The 21,618-nt window shown below is 39.7% G+C and overlaps 1 protein-coding gene across 1 annotated transcript; it reads left to right on the top strand.

The window, feature by feature from the left end:
* Window positions 1-485: 485 nt before the first annotated feature.
* On the top strand, window positions 486-1,448 carry LOC146073080 (olfactory receptor 1L4-like). Its single transcript, XM_083180260.1, has one exon. It carries the CDS (start codon window positions 486-488, stop codon window positions 1,446-1,448), a length of 963 nt encoding a protein of 320 aa, XP_083036386.1.
* Window positions 1,449-21,618: the final 20,170 nt, after the last annotated feature.

The raw sequence follows: 21,618 nt of genomic DNA, 5'->3' as shown, positions 1-21,618 counted from the left end.
GACAATTATGGGTACTAATGGAGTGTTCTGTAGATATACCAGGCATTGTGGGTTCTAATCATTAGCTATAAAGTTTTCTTTATTTGTAAAGCTGTCCATAGCAGTACTTTTATAGGTGCTTTGCAAGAAATAAGCAGCTATGAAACCACATACTGTAGCATATTGGGATTGCACAATGACCTCTGGCCTACCAGTACATTAATTGACAGAGAGAGAGGGAGAGGTGGCTAAAAGATACAAATGGCAGTAGTTATTCCGGCAGTATTTGTGTACTGAGTAGGTGAGACAGAGGTACATTTGGTACAATAAACTACAGAATTCAAATCTGTAATTAATTTAAAAAAATGCAGAGGTTGTTGTGGTTGTGTTGAGGCTTCTCTGTGCTGACAGAATTAGCAAAATAATATTTTTCACTAAAGTGGTTGAGCAAAAGCTTATAATTAACCTATTTCTTTTGTTTCTTCATCGCGTTCATAATCTACAGGATGTCGAAGAATTCCGAACCAATAACCATCTACGCAAATGATACAGACTTTCACATCCTGCCATTTGGCAGTAATGGCAACAGGCAGGTTGCTCTTTTTGGCATATTTTTGTTACTCTACTTAATTTGTCTTACATGGAATTCTATCATCATAGCTATAATTTACTCCAATTCTAATCTGCAAACTCCGATGTACTTTTTTCTCCGTAACCTCTCAGTAGTGGACATATCCTACACCTCGGTCACCCAACCCAAGCTACTAGACATTTTCCTCACAGGAAACAACAGGATTTCCTTCACTGACTGCTTTACCCAGTTCTTCTTTTTCACAGCTATGGCCTGTACAGAAATTATCTTGCTCATTGCTATGGCTTATGATCGCTATGTTGCTATCTGTAAATCTTTGCATTATCCACTGCTGATGAAAAAACAGAACTGTAACTTACTCGTGGCCGGAAGTTGGGCCACTGGTTATATCAATTCCCTCTTTGTCACAGTTGTGGCTTCCAAACTACCATTTTGTGGTTCAAAAGTGATAGACCAGATTTACTGTGACATCAAGCCTATGCTAAAAATATCATGTGGGAGTACTGCGGCCTTCCAAGTTGTGGTGTATTTTGAAACATTTCTCATGGGTGTCTTCCCCTTTGCCTGCATTACGTTGTCTTATATAAAAATAATTTCAAATATCGTAGCAGCTAATGTTAAGGGTAAGAGATATAAGGCGTTTTCCACGTGCAGCTCTCACCTTATAATTATTGTTATATTTTATGGGGCAGTTTGCTTCGTCTACATGATGCCTTCTACAGCGGATTTCACACAATTTGTCCACATTTCTTCTGCACTTTTTCTGGCCATTGTCCCTACGTTAAATCCTGTGATCTACAGCTTAAGGAACAAAGACATTAAGATTGCTTTACAAAAAATGATTTTGCAATGCATAAAACTGGGTAATGAGAGATGAAATAACTGTTCTTCGATATCCAATAACATTTAACTAGGGTCATTTAAATATAATGGACAGGTCTTATCACGTTTTATACTGTATGACAGAGGTTCCCAAACTGCATCCCTCAAGATACCACAAAGGTATAGGTTTTGAGTACTGTATATCCATTTCTCACCAATGATGAAAATACCTCAAATCTGGACTGTTAGGCTGCCTTGGGGACCGCGTTTGGAAACCTCTGCTGTATGACATGATACTCAATAATGGGATATGAAATTAATGGTGCAGATGAACCAATATGAAGAGGTGAACTTTTCTCATTAGCAGAAATTCCTCTGAGAGTTTATTGATTTTGTTTAAAATAGCCTATATACAGGCATATACACTCTTAAAACAAAGAGTTATAGAATATCTCAAAACCGGCAACTTACAGGACAGCATGGGTTTACCGGGGGAAGATTCATACTGTATCAAACAAATCTTATTGACTTTTTTGACTGGGTGACTAGTAAGTAATAGATCAAGTTGGGGCTGTAGATGAAGCTTTTCTAGACTTTAGTAAGGCTTTTGACACTGTCCCACATCACAGACTGTTAAATAAACTTGAAAGCTTGGGATTGGATTCTAAGATAGTTGAATGGATATGATCTTGGTTGCAGGACAGAAAACAGAGAGTTGTAGCAGTCACAGGAGGGAAAGGTTACAAGTGGAGTACCCCAGGGAACTGTACTTGGACCAGTGCTTTTTTATCTTAATTGTTAATATTGCAAATGGAATTGAGGGTAAAATTTGCCTTTTTTCAGATGACACAAAGGTATGCAACAGGGTAGACACACCAGGATGGGTAAAACAAATGATGGATGATCTAGGTAGATTAGAGAAATGGTCAAGAGCATGGCAACTACAGTTTAATGCCAAAAAATGAAAAATCATGCACTTGGGTCTCAAAAATCCAAAAACGAAATATAGTATAAATAGCACTATTATGGAAACTACTGAGGAAGAGAGGGATCTACTGTAGGTGTCACTATTTCAGGGGACTTAAAGGTAGGTTTGCAATGTAACAAAGCAATGAAAAAGTCAAATGCTTGGTTCCTTAGGGACAGGTATCAGCAGTAGAAAGAAAGAAGTAATAATGCCACTGGTATTGCCAAAGTAATAATGCCACTGGTAATGCCAAAGGTCATTGGTACGACCTCATCTAGAGTATTGTGTTCAGTTCTGGAGGCCATATCTCCAGAAGGATATAAATACATTAGAGACTGTACAAAGAAAGGCAACTAAAATGATGCATGGCCTACAATACAAAACTTACCCGAAAGACTAAAAGATCTTTTTTTTTTTTTTTTAAATAACGTTTTTATTGAAGAACTGCACATTATAACAAATTAAACATTTCTGTTTGTACATAGCCATTTTAAGATCACATAACAACTTTAATAAATGTACAAGAGGGTTATGAGCATACTGTTTTCTTTTTTGTGTATACCATGTATAGCTTACATTCTCTTTTCCATCAAACATTGAGCTTTTAACTACTTTTACTACCCAGCAAGTCGTCACCTCTTTGTTTAAAAGGGGGGTGCATTGTTCTGTAATGTCATCAGGTTGTACCATGACGTCCATTGGACTGCTTTTCTAAGATTATTTTTAATAGATAATGGTAGGGATTGTATATATGATAACCAAACTGCAAAGAACTTTTTCGCTTTTTCCTCTTTATTGAGCATCATTTCTAGCCAGTCCATTTGGAAGAGGTGGGACACCCGAGGTATTAATATGGCAATAGACAGTGTATTAGAATTTGTCCATTGTGATAGGATAGTTTTCCTTGTTGCAGCAGCTATTTTGGCCATGAATATTCTTTGTCCTGCTGATTGACAGATTGTATTAGGTGTTGGATATATGTCCCATAGCGCCCACTCAGGGGTAGGGGTAAAGGTGATGTTATATTGTGATTTAACATATGTGCACACTGTATTTAAAAATGCCTTCACTTCTGGGCAGCTCCACATGCAGTGCATTATGTCTGCGTCTGGTGCCTTACATTTGAAACAGCAAGAGTCCTCAGCCGCTCCCATGAGTAGTCTTTTTTTTGGGGTGTAATATGCACGGTGCAACAATTTGTACTGCATTTCCATGTATGAAGCAGAAATCATTGTCTTATTTACTCTGACAAATGCTGACAACAGGGATGGCAAAGCGACGTCAGGTAGGTCTGTGGTCCACTTTGCCAGGCCCGTCCCCAGTGTATCCAAATCAATGCTTTTCTTTACATGCCTGTACATCATGGAAGTACTGCAAAAACTATTTTGAGCATGTGTGATCATAGTGTCTATACCCGCCGACATGTCTCCTACTGGGATATTTTTGGTCTGATTGTCTATATTGCTTTTCAGTTGGTAATAGACATATATGGGCAGGTCTAAATTTGGGTATTTTTCACAGACTTGTTCATATGTCAACACGGTGGTATTCCCCTTTCCCCACAAGTGGTAAATTGATCTCAGGCCTGCTGCCTCTCCCTGTCTAATCATTCTGTTGTTTTGTATTATCTGCTCCTTAGTGTCAGTTTTATAATACACTAAAAGATCTTAACATGTATCATTTAGAGCAGAGAGGGGAAAGGGGGGACATGATAGAAACTTTTAATTAAATCAGGAGTTTTAACAAGGTACAGGTGGGAGACATTCTTCACAGGAAGAGGAGCAGCAGAACACGAGGACATGCACTGAAACTAGAGGAAGGAAGATTCAGGGGAAATTTGAGGGAAAACTACTTCACAGAAAGGGTTGTGGGTAAGTGGTATAGCCTCCCATCAGAGGTGGTAGAGTTAAATACAGCAGAGCAATTTAAACATGCTTGTGATAGGCATATTGATATCCTCACTAAGAAATAAGAATCAAACATGGTTTGAGGTAACAAGCTTAAAAAATCAAGAGCCTGGCACTTTCTGAAGATGGGCCAATTGGTTCTTATCTGCTGTCAAATTCTATGTTTCTGTGTTACAGTATTTATGAGTGGTAACTTTGAAGTGTTCCATTACACTTGCTGTCTAAACCAGAATTGATGCATAGCATTCGTAGCCACAATTTCAATACGGCAACCAGTATTTAAATTTGATATTGAAGTTTTAAAGAACAGGATTAATACACATCTTTTCATAGAGTCATTGACCAATACTAGGTCAAAAGGGGGAATTAGGTAAATTCAGCCGACACAATTATGGTAGAATCTTGTGAAAAATATTCACTACCCTGAAGGGTAACAAGCACTTTAAGCGAATCAGTGAGTGAATTGTTAGGACCAAGGGTGTGAGTTGGGCTGTCATTGCCAGTGTTTAAGTGCTGTGGCAATGGCAATTCACATCTAAAACAATCAATTGACTTCCCCCTATCAACACTAGAATTGATATATAAGATTACAACACATAACCCCTACTAACTTTCATTTGTGTGCTGCCCTGGAGTAGTCAGCCTGTGCCGGCATGTTGCGGGCACACACCCCAGACCCATTCAAAATATTAGGGACCCCCAGTGACACAGAGATGCCTTGACGTATGGCCTGGGGGCTTAACCCTATATCTGCAGATATATGCAACCAAGATCTCTGTAGTACCTGATTATTATGTGTATATTTCTCACTCAGTGTGCAATTGGGATACTATTTTTTTTTTCCTAACCAGAATTACCCCTCTCTTTTGGCACCTGAGTGACAGCACCTCTGATTGAGCAGCTTGCCAACAAATGTGTTGTGTGAATGAGAGAGGCATAGATGGGCCAGCATTAGGAGGGATTGCTGACTCCTGAGTGCCATTGGAGAAGCCAGGGGTAGCTCCAGGTAAGCTGGCTCTCAGTTGTTGTAAGCCATTATCATGTGGCCTTACACTGGGCTATTAGACCCAGACATATATGTTATTGTGTATGGCATGGGTTTGGGAGTGTGATTCCCCCTTTGTTGGTATTGCTGGTCTGCTCCAACACTTTATTAACACTTATGTTTTTCCCTATCACATTGTATGTATTATTTTACTCACACCTTTACTCTTACATAGCACTTATGTGCTTCTTATTAACCCCTACTAACTTTCATTTGTGTGCTGCCCTGGAGTAGTCAGCCTGTGCCGGCATGTTGGGGGTCCACACCCCAGAACCATACCCAATATTAGGGACCCCCAATTACACAGAGATGCCTTGACGTATGGCCTGGGGGCTTAACCCTATATCTGCAGATATATGCAACCAAGATCTCTGTATTATCTGATTATTATGTGTATATTTCTCACTCAGTGTGCAATTTGATACAAAATGTTTTTTTCCTAATCAGTGCCAACTTAGATCAGACCAACATCAAGGCAGCCATCCACCAGGGTGGATATATATTACAGGAGTATTCTACTTGCGATCAGCTTGTGATCAAAAAGGACGCTGGATTTTTTTACTTAATGTCGTCACCCATGTGCAAAATAATCCGTATGCATGTGCAAGCATAGGCGAATCTAGAATTATGGTAATGGGTGGTCCCAGATCTAGACATAATAGCAGGGGCACCTTTGCGTGGCTAAGCCGTGCGTCAAAAAAGGGGGCTTGGCCTTATGGGAAGGAGGCGTGTCATCACAAAAGGGGTGTGGTATTACACTTTAAACCATACACAGTAATGCCCATTACACATTTTAGCAAACTCCGTAATACCCATTACACATAAAGCCACGCGCCGTAATGCCAATTACACATAAGGCCACACACCATAATGGCCATTACACATTGTGCCACACATCATGATGCCCATTACATACTATATAACAAACCGTAATGCCCATTACATATTAGCCACATAAGTGCTGCTTACCTACGTGCTCATTGCTAGGGGGTTCTTGCTTGATGGCACCATAGTACCCATTACACATGATGCCGCACACCATAGTACCCATTACACATGATGCCGCACACCATAGTACCCATTACACATGATACCGTGCACCATAGTACCCATTACACATGATGCCGCGCACCATAGTACCCATTACACATGATGCTTCACACATAATGTCCCTTACACATGATGCTGCACACATAATGTCCCTTACATAATGCCCCTTTCTGTAAATTTTTATATGAGCCTTCGCTGCTGCTGCAGGGAGAGATGGAGAGCGGTGCAGCTGCTTCTATGGAGAGAGGAGCAGAGCGTAGCGCAGAGCACGCTCCCACTCCCCTCCTGGTGTCCCCTCTAGCCGAGTGGACATTTGAAATATTGTTGTTGTGCGTGACGTCGGGGGAGCACGCCAGGCGCCGGCACCACATGATTAAGGGGGGGGGGGCTGAGGTGAAAGCGGGGAGAAGAATTGGAGCGGAAGCTGCAGGGGTGACAGTCATTGACAGCTGGGCAGAGAGCAGGGGGCTGCCCGGCTGTATTCAGAGCACTACAGGTCACGGCTGTTTGAAATAATACCCCTTTCACAACACAAAATGCAGGGATTTACCCAGGAATATAGTCCCAGGATCATGCAGGGACATTCCCAGGCTGACCCCTTATAAACAAGCCTAGTACCTGCATTTTCTGGTGTGAGGGGGAGAGACAACCACTCCCCTCTCCCTACCCCCCTTTAACCAAGAAGCTATATCTTCAGAACCAACTGACCCATTTACATGAGACCAGTATCATATTGAAGAACTTTTGAGTTGGCTTTGAATTATTTTGGTCTTGTAAAACTGGGCTGTTTGCTTCCAGAGAAATCTGCCCTCAAAGAACATAAACCGTCATAAAATTACATTTAAGAAATGAAAAAAAAAACGGTTTAACCTCAATATCCCTGGAACCAATTAACCCATATGGATCCAGCCTGGTATCAGATTGAAGGCCCAGCGATTTGGGTATTGACTGAGATCAACCTCGAGCTTCAGTGATGCCGAAGGGGGAACTGGCAGCCATTGAACTGGGTGGGGGTCGGAATTAGCGGGTCCCATGTTATCCTATAGGGAAAACGTTCCAGATTTGCCTGCTGGTATCTCCGGTTCCCAGGGGGCTAGAGACACGGGGCTGGGCTCGTTGGAAAGCCCCATCCCTCAGCTACACCCCCGGACCACCCCCTAGATTTGCCTATGTGTGCAAGCAATCATTCGATAACCAGCCGCCTAGCGAAAAAGCAGGGCTCTGATCAGGTCTGACTAGTCCCCTGTGTGCGATGGCACAGGACCCATCTGTAAAAACACAGAATGGGTCCTGTGCATGCACAGATGCCTCACCATAGGAGATATACACAATCCAAATTTACACGAACCCCAGCAGCTTATTGTCTGTGATTTTGTTTAGAAATACATACAGTATGGAAGTGTTTGTTCGATCATTCAATTTTATAGGTGATGTTCGGTTTTGAAATGGATATCCTAAACCAAGCACAAAGGGCCTTATTCTGGTTCACTGACAGAGGCAAATTCCTTCTCAAATGGACAAAACCATGTGCACTACTGGTGGGGCAGATGTAACTTGTGCAGAGAAAAATTGATTTGGGTGAGTTATTTTGTTTCTGTGCAGGAAAAATACTGACAGCTTTACACTTTTCTACACTGCAATATAGATCTCACTTTGAAGAAAAAAAACCACCCAAATCTAACTCTCTCTGCACATGTTATATCTGGCCCACCTGCAGTGCACATGGTTTTGTCCATTTAAGAAGGAATTTGCCTCTGAGATTGAACCAGAATAAGGCCAAAAATCACTAGGCAAAAATGAAAAACATTGAATTTTGTTTTAAAAACTTATTTCAAAGCTGTATCTTTAGTAAATGTGTGATTTGATGAGTGAAAAAAAGTTGATTTGTTTAATTTTAATTCATTTTGAATTGTACTTGACATCAAATACAAAATCAAACATAAGTAGCTATACCCCTAAGCAATGGGTCCTCAAACTGCGGCCTTCCAGATGTTGTGAAACTACAAATCCCAGCATGCCTTGCCACAGTTTTAACACTCCCTTATAGCAAAACTGTGGCAAGGCATGCTGGAATTTGTAGTTTCACAACATCTGGAGGGCCGCAGTTTGAGGACCCATGCCCTAAGCCTTCTTCAGCCACCTCTTCAAATGTTTTCTGCTAGCCCAGCTCATAAATAAACCTACCCAAGCAAATAGGAATTTGTCATCCACTATTTCACAACACAGAATGCTTATAAATCCAAATTAATTTCTTACAAACCTTAGTTTAAAGAAGTTTGTACCCTTCAGGTATCATAGGATATGTTTAACAGTAATAAAATGCTCTTTCCCTGGAACGATTGCAAATCATCTAACAGGATTGTCTGCATGAATATATTTGGATGTGTGCAGTGGTGTAATTATAATGGGAGCAATCTGTGTGGTGCACATGGGCCCCTGAGCCTAGGGGCCATTTTTAATACTAATCTGTCTGAAGTCCCATGATGAAGGCAGCAGCACTGCCGGAATTACAGAAAAAAACCCGGTGCCCCTTCATGCACCTTAGTGAAGCGGCCTGAAGAGAGGAAGGGGCTTGAATAGTGGAGGCTGCACATGGGCAACAGAACTACAAATTTGAAGCCCTGGCGGTTATCAGATGAACGCACATGCGCATGGTCCACAATCTGTATGAGTGAGCCATCTGTGTGCACAAAGCCAGTGATGGCCGGACATCAGTCATTCGCAAGTTGATTGACAGATGCTGGACGTTTGGGAGCAGCACATTGACGTTTTCTGGGAGTGCCCTGGAAAATGCAGTCATTGCCTGGCCTTTGGGAGGGAGGGCTGCTGACATCAGCAGTGGCCACCTTCTATCCATGGCCATCGCAGCGCCAAGTAAAGCTGGCCATACATCTACAGATTGATTGTCAGATCTGGCTGGTTAGAAAAAAAAACTGGTAATATCTAATTGACAGTTTTTGGCAGTTTTCCAGCATTTCAAAGTAAATGTATGATTGTGGTAATGGAAATATAATTTATAACCAAAGACAATTCTTGGGCTATACTGCAGTATGGACTGCTTCTATCCAGAGTCTCTTGCCGAGACCTGCATCAATTAGCATAGTCTGTGCACTTTTAATATTTGTTTAGTCTGCCCTTTTGCTCACATCATTGTACTCAATTGTTAGGAATTAATAATTGCCATTTCTCTAGAAAAGTAGTGAGGTCTCTGTTCACATTTACTACCCTGTTGTCAGGTGTCAACACTAGTGACCTAGTTTCCTATGCCACACCTTCATATACTGGATGCATTCTGAAGCTGCCATTGCGCTACAGTCATCTGTGTCTTGGATAAACAGCTGTTAGCATTGGGTTGATGTTGCCATTACAGGCCCTCCTTTATTGTACACAAAACAAGAGTGACCATATGTGAACTGGATCTTATATCACTTCTCCAATACACAAATGGGAGTCATACTGGTTCCCACAGTAGATCTGGCACAAAAACTACATCTTCAATTTCTACGTTATCCCTTTATTCTAAATTGCACTGTAATTGTTCCAACTTTTGTCATATCTAGGACTTTTTTGTGTTATTTAAGACTTTTTAATATCTTCTCCACCTGACAATTAGATGATCACACAGATTTAGTGAATTGGGCTAACTCTTGTAACAGCTGATCTGCCTTGTGGTTCCTGAGTACAGGAAACTTTGCTGTGACTGATGGATACATTTAATGTTCAATCTTTGTGATGACTGTCAAACACATCTGTATGCTGACTCATTATTTCTTGTTTAGCATGACTAAGTGCCAATTGGTTAACTTGCTCTTTATTCTGTGTCCTTTTGTCCCATCTTGTGACACATGAAACACTTTAATTTGGTATGTTTTAATAATTTGTGCCCTGTGACAGAAGAATAGAATTCTCACGGTTGGTCTCAACAAGCATCATCCTTCACTAGCTAGACCTATACAATATTCAGCTATGGCTTAGCAATACATGACTCCAAAGATACTCCTAGAATATTTTTCTCTGGCATAATGTTTTGCAGCATTGCTATAGCAACTTCCTCATTGTCTAAATATGTATCATATACCGTTCCTATCTGATCACATCCCCACTGTACAGTCCACATATATCAACTCTCTTTTTCACATTTCCCATCCTCCTGACCCCTGGCCAAACTTCTGGCTCACCGTATCATACAGCACACCAGGAACCTTTGCATTCTGGTGGAACTAATGTCTTTTTCCCTATAGATTGTAAGCTTGCAAGTAGGACCCTCATAACTTTGACTGTCTGTAAATACCCAGTTTGTTGTATAACGGTCTCCTATTGTAAAGTGCAACGGAATATGCTGCGCTATATAAGAAACTGTTAATAAATAAATAAAAAATTCATATTCTTTGTTGCTGCAATGCATAAGTTCCTGTGCATGCCTTATGCAGTGATTTTCTATGTAGGCACACTCTCACAGCTTTGCTATTCACTATTAATGGATTGTGGCTATGCACACACCCCTGAATGCAGCAGGTCACAGGCAGTGATGCTTACATACCACGGAAACAATGGATCTTTACATATCTGTATTTGGATGAATACTGATGTAACTTGCTGAGATAAAGACAGCATCTTTACTATATATGAATTCATGTTCTACTGTAGCTTAGTGCTATACAGAGTGTGCAAGCTGATTCTTCTCATTAATCCTTTGTCTTCATAATATGTATGTAATAATACACACATTCCGTGTCTGTTCTCATTGCCATGAATGATGTATTCTACAAATTCTGTTCTACAACTAAATTTATGATCCACTAGATCACCAGTGATTTCCCACAAATGTCCCCACTTTCATTACATCTGCATGGTGAATTTCCTAGTTTTCTGAGCCTGTTAAGTGGGTGAAGCCCATGCTTGTACTGTACATTTTCACCCTTGGAATGAATAAAGGACATTTCATAGTTACATACAATAGTTACATAGTTACATAGTAGTTAAGGCTGAATAAAGACTTGCGTCCATCGAGGTCATCCTTGATTTTAGTGAGTATGATCTATAAGATTCATCCCTTGTTATACGTAGTGTATTCTGATATCTTTAAAGAAAACAAGTGTAGCAGCGCACAGCTTTGAGAGTAAACGAAAAGTAGTTTCAGATTGGATGATCTTGAATAAGATAAATGTATTAACACTTAATGTAGTTTAAAAATGCATATTTCATAAAAATAATAGTAAAACATACATGAACACCTCTGGGAAAAAGATAATTGGGTAAAGATAGTTACCACCCTTTTAGATGGTACAGAAGTCCTGCAAGAGTCCTTACTCGGTCCAAGATGGCACGAATTACCGATGGCTGTGAGAGGGTAGGTGAGTCCAGTCCACGGGTCCTTAGATGCAGAGACTTTTAGGCAGATATCAGCTGCAGTAGATGTATTGCAATAGAAAAGTTCCTTCAGAGTATTTTTGAAGGGTCCCAGAGGTTGGTTCAGACTTCTATCCAGTATGGTTGTGCATATGGGGTTGTCCAAACAGCTCCCTGACACGTTTCGCCACTCTGGGAGCTCACAGGTGGCTTTATCAAAGACCCACCTTTGATGGCTCTGTCCCTCAGGGCCAGTTCTAATTAATTCTTGATATCTTTAAAGACAGATTGTGATTATTGTTAGTAACCCTGGATGTTTTTAACCAATAGATGTTTGTCCAAACTTATTTTAAACAAATTTATTGTATCTGCCGACACCACCTCACCAGGAAGAGAGTTCCATAGTTTGGCTGCCCTGACCGTAAAAAAAAAAAAAATTATGTCTAAGGGAACAAAATCTTCTTGGCTCTAATCTAAACTCATGCCCATGTGTCCTAGAATCCTTCCTTACAGTAAAAAGGGTGCATGACAGTTCCTTATATTGGCCCCTGATATATTTGTACATGTTAAGCATGTCTCCCCTTAAGCGTCTCTAGCGTAAAAAAATCACAATTTGTTCACTCTGTCCTCATCGCTTAAATTCTCCATTCGCTTTATTAGCTTTGTTGCTCTTCTTTGAACTTTTTCCAGTTCAGGGCCCTCCGGAGTGCGGAGACATCCTCGGTTGATCTAATTAACTCTGCTCAGTTTTGTGACATCAGCAAAGAAGGAAACATTGTTGAGTATTCCCACCCCAATATCGTTAATAAATATGTTAAATAAAATGGGCCCTAGTATTGACCCCTGTGGCACTCCACTTAGTACTGGTATCATATTTGATACTGCGCAATTCACAACCACTCTATGTTCTCTATTACACATCCAGTTCCCTACCCATCTACAAATTCTTACCCCTAGTCCCAGATCCTCCATTTTATTTATCAACGTCTTATGTGGCACAGTATCAAAAACCTTAGCAAAATCTAGCAAGACCATGACTACAACATTTCCATTATCAAGGTTGTTGCTGACATCCTCATAGAATCCTAGTAAATTTGTCTGGCATGAGCGATTTTTCACAAACCCATGTTGGTAAATACTAAAAAAATCTAAATATTTTTGGATACCATCCCTTAAAAATCCCTCAAATAATTTACCTACTATTGATGATAAGCTCACAGCTCTGTAATTAACTGGGTCATCCCTTTTTTATTTTTTGAATATTGGTACTACTGTACCTCTGCTATTCTCCAATCCTTTGGTACCTTACCCGATGAAAGTGAGTTCTCAAAAACGTAATACAGAGGGGTCGCTAATTCCTCCCTTAATTCCATTAGTACCCTAGGATGAATCCCATCTGGGCATGGCGATTTGTTTGTTTTTATTTTGGTGAGCCGCAATTTTATCTCATCTGTCGTGAAAGGAATATTCAAATCTAGCTTGCTCGTCCCATTTGTGGAACCTGTATATTCCACTGTCTGCTCTCCCCTAGTAAGCACTGATGAGAAAAACTAATTTAACTGCTTTTCCTTTATCCTCTGTAAAGCTTTTACCATTGTTTTCCCTTTTAGCTGCTTTGATTACTCCTTTACAAATTTTATTTAAGTCTTTGTACTTACTGATTTCATGTTATCCTTGTAAAATGTAAATGCTCTTGTATTATTGTTGATTGCTGTCCTTACTTTTTTGTGCAACCATGATGGGTTTTTCTTATTAATTTGTCTTTATTGCCTTTTGGGATGCATTTATTAGTTAATAAATCAAGCACATTTTTCAGTGTTTCCCACATTTCCTCTTTGTTCAAATCTGCAGTCTCTGATCTGCAGATTTTTGTATTTGGTTTAAAAGTATAGACTCGTCCCTTTCAAGTGTATGGTGGTCTGTAGCATAACCCTATTAAAACATTATTATTAGATTTTGTGTTATTTCCTGTTATCTCTGCCCACATGGCCTCATTATTATCTTCATCTATCCCCAAGCTCATTTCCTTCTCACGTAGTTTTAAGTTATTTCTTACATAAAGGCACACCACTGCCCCTTCTATTTTCCCTATCTTTTATGAAAAGGGTATATCCCTCCATGTTTAGAGCCCAACTGTGTGACTCATTGCACCATGTTTCTGTTATACCAATAATATCATAATCATCACTTGTGGCAACAGTTTCCAGTTCCCCACATTTTCCTGCCAAGCTTCTTGCATTAGCCAGCAAGCATTTCAGTTTAATTTTACTATTTTTTTCGGCTATGGGTTGATTGTGTTCTTGATGTGCTAATGATTTCTTGCTAAATTTAAATCTAAATTTCTGTACCCAAGCAGATCTTGTTGATCCCTCCCTCTAGATTGTAAGCTCCTTAGAGCAGGGCCCTCTTCCCTCCTGTTCTCACAGCAGGGCCCTCTTCCCTCCAGTTCTACTCACCTACAATTTATACCTGCATCTCTTCTTACTCACTTCCCTGAATCTCACCTGTATTGTGTACTAAGAATTGTGCTGTTAATTGTGCTCTGTTTTTGTTCTTCGGTCGCTGTTAGCTCTAGTTCTGTATACCTTGTACTGTTCTAATGTGTTCTATATGTACGGCGCTGCATACCACTTGTGGTGCCTTATAAATAAATATATAATAATAATAATCCGGTTTTCCATACAATTTACTGCACTTGTATGTAGCAGGTTAAGAGATGCAGCCAGAAATCTGTAGGGGTTTATACATATACTTAAAAATATAAAACATGAAATTAAAAATACCTTTATACTGAGAACATTAATTAACTAATCACAATGTAATACTAATAAGCAAAATTCCCACAAGACAAGAATATCGAGATGTACCTTTGTGATGAATCCCTGAGGAAATGGCATGAATGTACAGTACACACCTGGGAAACCATATAGGTTAAATTCAATTCAGTGATTTCCTATAAAATGATAAAGGCAACTGATTTCCTCATTGCTTCTTGAAGACCACAGAGTGGATTTAAGATCTTTTTTTTTCCTAAAAAGGTGAGTGGATTTAAACAACATTGAGCATGTACTTGGAATCAACCAATTCCCCACATTTCACAATTCTTTCAAAAAATGAAAATACAGTACAATGATAATTCAAAGGATGATGAGAAATTATCACAATAGGCTTCTCTTAATGGGCGAGATGTACTAAACCTTGAAAAGTGATAAAATGGAGAGTGATAAACCACCAACCAATCAGTACCTGTCATTTTTCAAACACAGCCTGTGACATGGCAGTTACGAGCTAATTGGCTGGTGGTTTATATCACTCTCCATTGTATCACTTTTCAAGCTTTGTACATCTGGCCCAATGTGTGACTGCTGTGTCAAATAATCAAACGAGCAAAAAGTATAAAGAAAGAACACTCTACTTCCATTAATAAGTTCATTAAGTATATTCTGTATGTATATGGTATGCGCATGCTATAGATTTAAACTCCCACATATCTAAGTAGTATATGTGAATAATGACCACTTGTGTTAGTGGTCCCTATTCAATAAAACAATTTGGTACTTGTGTAATATCTGGGTGCCCGATGCGATTGATTGTATGCCTTAACTTAAGGCATACAATCAGATGCGATTGACGCGATTTTGCAGTAAAATCGCATCGATCGCATCGCGACCAAATCGCATGCGATGCGATGCGATTGACGCGATTTTCCATAGGATTCAATGTTAAAATGGTCCTGTTCATTTCCTCTCTATCTGATATAAAGCACATGTAAAACTGCATGTCTATTGATAGCAAGTTTGAGCTCATATTTGGCTAAACATCATATTTTAGAAACCACAAAAGATAGATAAAAATGGAAAGCTGAAAGCCCACATAATGAACCTGTATTTGCTAGTTACACACTGATTTGTTTAAGAAGATAGTCGTTTTGGCAGGTGTTAATTTTCTGAGGGAGTTCCAGGAACATGATGTCCCTCCAGGAACATGATGTCCCTGAAGCTGTGTACACACTAAGATGATATCGACCTGATCTGCCATTTCTATTCAAATCAGAAAACATATTGGGTTCGCAGCCATGAATAGGGGCAGGGGGAGTCCATTCTTCGGGGTGCTGGGCGGCGTTAAACAGCTCACTGGGCTCCGAATACTCACAGCCCAGTGATCAAGTCTGAATAACCACCATAGTGTATGCTAATGAAGGACAGATCTTTCTGATGTGTACCTAGGATCTGATATGTCGGCCCATCAGGACTACATATTGGCTGGATACACATCGTCCAGTGTGTACCCAGCTTTTTAATTTCTGCTCCATCTCAGCAGTGCGCAGTCTGTACTGCCGCTGTGGTGCCGAGTTTCTTTGCTTGGTTATAGGCTCCTGTCCCGTCCCATTGCTGGTCTAGGGGGAAATTGCACAGACTGTCACTATATCATCTTGAAATACTGACACTAATAGTTGCCTGGATGTCACATTATCAATGGCTATACCACACACAGCCTGGCAGCCATTGATGATGATGATTACCATGTACAGTATGGCTGTGTGTGGTACAAATTTTGGAAGATGCACAGCCATACATGGTAATCATCATCATCATTATCATCAACATCATCATCAATGGCTGCCAGGCTGTGTACCATACTAGCAGGATATATCATCAATTTCTGGGGGTACAGAGTATATTACAATTATATGATACCCTTCATTTCAAATCAAGGGGTTAACGTGAGTGTCTCTAAATATATTTTGGAGTAAAAGGCAAAACATTTCCCTGACCCCGGTAATATATCCTATATTAAAGAATGAGAATATGCTGGTTGATAATGATTTAATAGGATTCACCTTTGTCTGATCTGCAGGATGGAAAACAGCCTTTGAGCTAATGGACAACCAAACCTACGATACATATTTCTACATTCTGGCATTTGACAGCTTTGGGGGTGGACAGTTAATTCTTTTTGGCATATTTTTATTGCTGTACTTAATTTGTCTTTTGTGGAACATCGTGATCATTGTTTTAATTTCCACAGATTCCCATCTTCAAATCCCTATGTATTTTTTTCTGCGCAGTCTTTCCTTGGTGGATATTTTCTACATCTCAGTCACACTTCCTAAACTCCTGGAAATCTTCCTCAAAGGAGATAACTCAATTTCCTTCACACATTGCTTTGCCCAATTCTACTTTTTCACAGCTATGGCGTGTACGGAAATCTTCTTGCTCACTGCAATGGCCTACGATCGCTATGTGGCCATCTGCAAAGCTTTGCATTATCCACTGTTAATGAAGAAAATAAACTGTATCCTTTTTGTGACAGGGTGCTGGGTTTCTGGATACAGCAATTCCCTGTTTCTCACCATTGTGGCTTCCAAGATGTCATTTTGTAGTTCAAAAGAGATAGACCAACTTTACTGTGACATTAAACCAATGCTTAAAATATCTTGTGGGAACACCATGACCGTTGAAGTCATTGTATATTTAGAGACATTATTTGTGGGCTTCTGTCCTTTCTTATGTATAATGTTGTCATATTTTAAGATAATCTCCAATGTTATAAAGTTACACTCCAGAGGGAAGAGAAAGAAAACCTTCTCAACCTGCAGTTCTCACCTTACTATCATTATATGTTTTTATGGTACTCTTCTTTTTGTCTACATGCTGCCATCCTCAAATAATTTTAAGGAAGTTTCGAAGGTGTTCTCTTCTCTGTTTTTGGTTGTTATTCCTACATTAAATCCTCTGATTTACACTTTAAGGAACAGAGACATGAAGATTGCTTTCCAAAAATTATTCAAGACTTGCAGTCATGCCAATGATCCATAAATGAAGCCATGGGATAATGGACTGTTTTTAATAGTCTAAGAAAGTAACCTCTTACAGTACCTTGAATATTAAATCCAAATGCAGTTCCATCATATGATATATTTATAAGGGCTAGAGTGAGGGACTCTATTGACTTTGAGAAAAGGGTATTTACAGGGCTGGACTTTAACCAGCCCTGTATAAGTCCAGCCCTGTAAAAGTCCATGCTTACCTGCATTTGGTAAGCAGCCACAATATCCCACTTTCTCTTCAATGAGCTTCATTTCCACTTTTTTGTCATCTCACTTTCTCTGTAATTGGCTCCAGGTGTGCTGATGCCAAGAGCATATGGAAGTTGTGTGTTCCTCCTCTGTTATAAGGGAGCAATACAAGATTGTGCAGACCTAGTTCATGGCAGGCTTGTACTGGGTATTTGATGATCATGGAAGTGTGTGACAGCAGCAGTTAGCAACGTTGATCTCCAAAAGTATTTTCCATCATTCAAGAAAGAATATTTTGGGGATGATAATGGAACAGGTGCACATTTTACCTGGTTGCATAATATCACTTTTTATAGACCTAAGTCAGTCTTGTTCAACTCCGCTTCATCTCCACTTGCAATGCAAAATGCACAACAGGGTGGTGTTGGGAAATTCACAAATTATACAAATTATCAAGGTTGTATAGAGGGTTGTTGAATGAATTGAGGGCTATGCAGGGTAATGTTAGATAGATCTTTTGCAATGAAAAAAAGCATGTGGTGCAACTGTAGACTGATAATGATGACTGAAATAAAAAAAAAAAACAAGTGAATTGATATACTGTACATAGTACCCTATCATCTCTATCCAACTATACTTATTTTTATGTGGGCATGCATGGTGGGTGCTAATATGGTTAGTTTGCATTAGCTGCATTTGCTGAATTTGCCCCTACCTACAGTATAAAACAACCTGTTTATGTAGAAAATCATTTATGAAGGATATATTTGCAATAAATAAAAGCTACATTTATTTGAGTTGCATGTCTAGATTTTAACGTAACTTTGGAAATAAGTAAAATAATCATTTTTGAGTTGATAGACAAGATTTAGAATTAAAAAAATATATGTTTTAATGCAATAAAACTTACACCAACATTTCGAAAGTCTTATAATTGTTTGGCAAGTCAATTCACTGAAGTTTAAATTATGATTTAAATACAAAATTTGATGAAATAGATTTGATTTCTTTATTTTCTTATGTATATTACTATAACAACATTTTTTATTCTATTTTGATTCCAATTATAGAACTGTTTTTAGTTTTAAATCATGAATACAGTGATGTCATTGTAATTGTGATCAACTGTAAATGTTTGCTGTAATACACCGGAAATGTGAACTAAAATATTGTCTCTTTGGGGTTTATTCTAGTTTATTCTTTCTGACAAAATCCTTCTTAGATGGACAAAACCATGTGCACTGCAGGGGGCAGATGTAACATGTGCAGATAGAATTAGATTTGGGTGAGTTATTTTGTTTCTGTGCAGGGAAAATACTGACTGCTTTTTTTTTCACTGCAATATAGATCTCACTTTGAAGAAAAACCCCACCCAAATCTAATTCTCTCTGCACAAGTAACATCTGCCCCCCTGCAGTGCACATGGTTTTGTCCATCTAAGAAGGACTTTGTCAGAAAGAATGAACTAGAATAACCCCCTTTGTTTCAAAATAACTTCATGGTATTCAAAGGGGAACATGAAGAGGTTCTATTGTCTGTCTGTGTTGATTGTAGTAGAATCAACTGTGCCTTAGCGTAACTGTGCTATTGGCATACTAAAAGTACTTGACAGCCCTAAAGCAGAGGAATCTGTGTCGCAGGATGAAATGACCTATGGGTATACAACAATGTGCAAACTCACAATGGGCCCCTAATCTTCATAACACCTTTGACCCTGGAGCCTGGTACAGTTGTCACCTTCAACACCCCCCCCCCTCCCCCATTGCTGCACCTGAGTGTGACTGTAAAGGGAACACTCATCTTTTCTGTCATGACTTAAGGTGCCCATACATGGTTCAATGAACTCCATGCTTTTAGTACTATATTGCATAGCATCTAGTACAAAAAGCATACAATGTGCTACAAGACTGTGCTTTTTGTATTAGATACAATGCAGTCTAGTACTAAAAGCACAGGCTGCACATACTTCATGTTCTGTGCAATGGGATGTGCACAGGAGAACGCATCTCATCGCACTGCCCTGTCGCACTGTGTATGGCCACCTTAACAACTGTGCCCTAATACAATGTTGCTCAACTTGTTTCTAATAACCCCTCTCAATGTGAAAGGTCCTGGGCAACTTAGCCACCCACTCTGAGCACCTTTCTTGCTAAAAATGTGCATCTTACTTATATACTGTATTTGTATATAAAACAACTGGTTCAACAAAACGACATTGCTAACTTGCACTGATCCATTTCATTTGCAACACTTATATTTGTTTGTGACAGAGCCTTTATTGTGTAAGAAGATGTACAGTATAATGCAAGTAACTGCAGATTTGTCCCACACAAAGTTCCATTATACTTAAACTCTGACCTTGTTTGTGTTTCAAAATCTTACCGATGTGGTTAAAGTTGCTGCTCAGCATTTCTAAAACACTTTGAGTTGTGCTTCACTGCATCTGCAATGTGAAAAACTCAACATTTAAAGAAAACCACAGTGCACTACCTATTTTAGAGAGTCTAAGTTGTTCAGGGTGTCATAAAGATGCAGGGGACCTAATTCTGAGCTGCACACATCCACACATGTATTTTGCACTATCCATCAGTCCTTCAACACTTTGCCCAGTCACAAAGCATATTGCCATGCTGCCACGCACATACTTTACTGTTCGCAATAATGTTTCATGCATTGGTCGAACTGGAAATTTGAAAGTGGGGGTATGGAAAAGTGAAGGTTGTTGCTATGTGCGTTCCTGAAAAAGGGGCGTGGTCACTTAAAAGAGGGAGTGTCCTTAAATGTAGTGTGCCACGCGATATATATACCTCTTATACACATTATGCAACACAATATTAGACCCCGGATACTCTGTGAACCAAGCTGAACAAAAGGACACCTGGACACACTGTGAATATCACATTTAGATTTTATATATGAAAAAGACACATTAATAAAAACTACATAAACACATATAAGTAAATTAAAAAAGCAGATACAGTAAGATTATTTGTAACTTCTCATATGAGACAAGCGCTTGAATAAGGCAATATCAATAGCCAACTCCAATGAGGTCACAAATTAGCAAATGAGGGATGAATTCCAGGAGTAATATATAATCAATAGTGAGTTAGATCAGCCAGAGTGTTAGTAGCGGGGGGCAGTTTGTTAGATGGATTAGGGAGGGTGTAATCCAGAGCAATCACTTGGAGATAAGGAGCAAGCTGCGTATAGCCTGTTAGTGCATGTGTTTCGCAGCGCCGTACAAAGGAACAATACAGGGAGACAAAGCTTGGCATAACATTGAATAAATAACAAAAATACAGTACAAATAAAGAGCACTACAGTTCAATACACATTACAGCTTAAATGTAAGTCGTGAGGACTCAATCAACATACAACTAGAGGCTTGAGGCCAATGATGGAGATGAGTATGCAGACGAAGATGGTCACTGAGCTGTAAGTGAAATGTGAAGAGAAGTGGGCTTTGACAACAGGAGGGAAGAAGGCCCTACTCGGAGGAGCTTACAATCTAGTAGGAATGGGAGACAGACAGATTACAAGAGGTGCAAGCGAGGGGGTGGTGGTTAGATAGCAGGATGTAAACAGGCAAGGGGTCGGAGAACTAGCTGGTTTATGCAGTGGAAGGGTACGCTTTGATGAATAGGTGAGTTTTCAGTGCCCGTTTGAAGCTTTGCAAGGTCGGGGAGAGTCTAATGGAGCGAGTGAGTGCGTTCCACTGAAGGGGTGCAGCACGGGCAAAGTCCTGTACTCTAGCATGGGAAGCAGTGATCAGGGTGGAGGAGAGACGACAGTTGTCAGCTGACCCTACAGGGCGGGAGGGTGTATGAATGGAGATGAGGTTAGAGATATATGGAGCAATGGAATTAGAGATGGCCCTGTATGTGA

Source organism: Crinia signifera, chromosome 4, assembly GCF_055691185.1.
Source record: "Crinia signifera chromosome 4, ASM5569118v1, whole genome shotgun sequence".
Classification (NCBI taxonomy): domain Eukaryota; kingdom Metazoa; phylum Chordata; class Amphibia; order Anura; family Myobatrachidae; genus Crinia; species Crinia signifera.
This window is presented reverse-complemented; position numbering and strand designations above follow the sequence as displayed.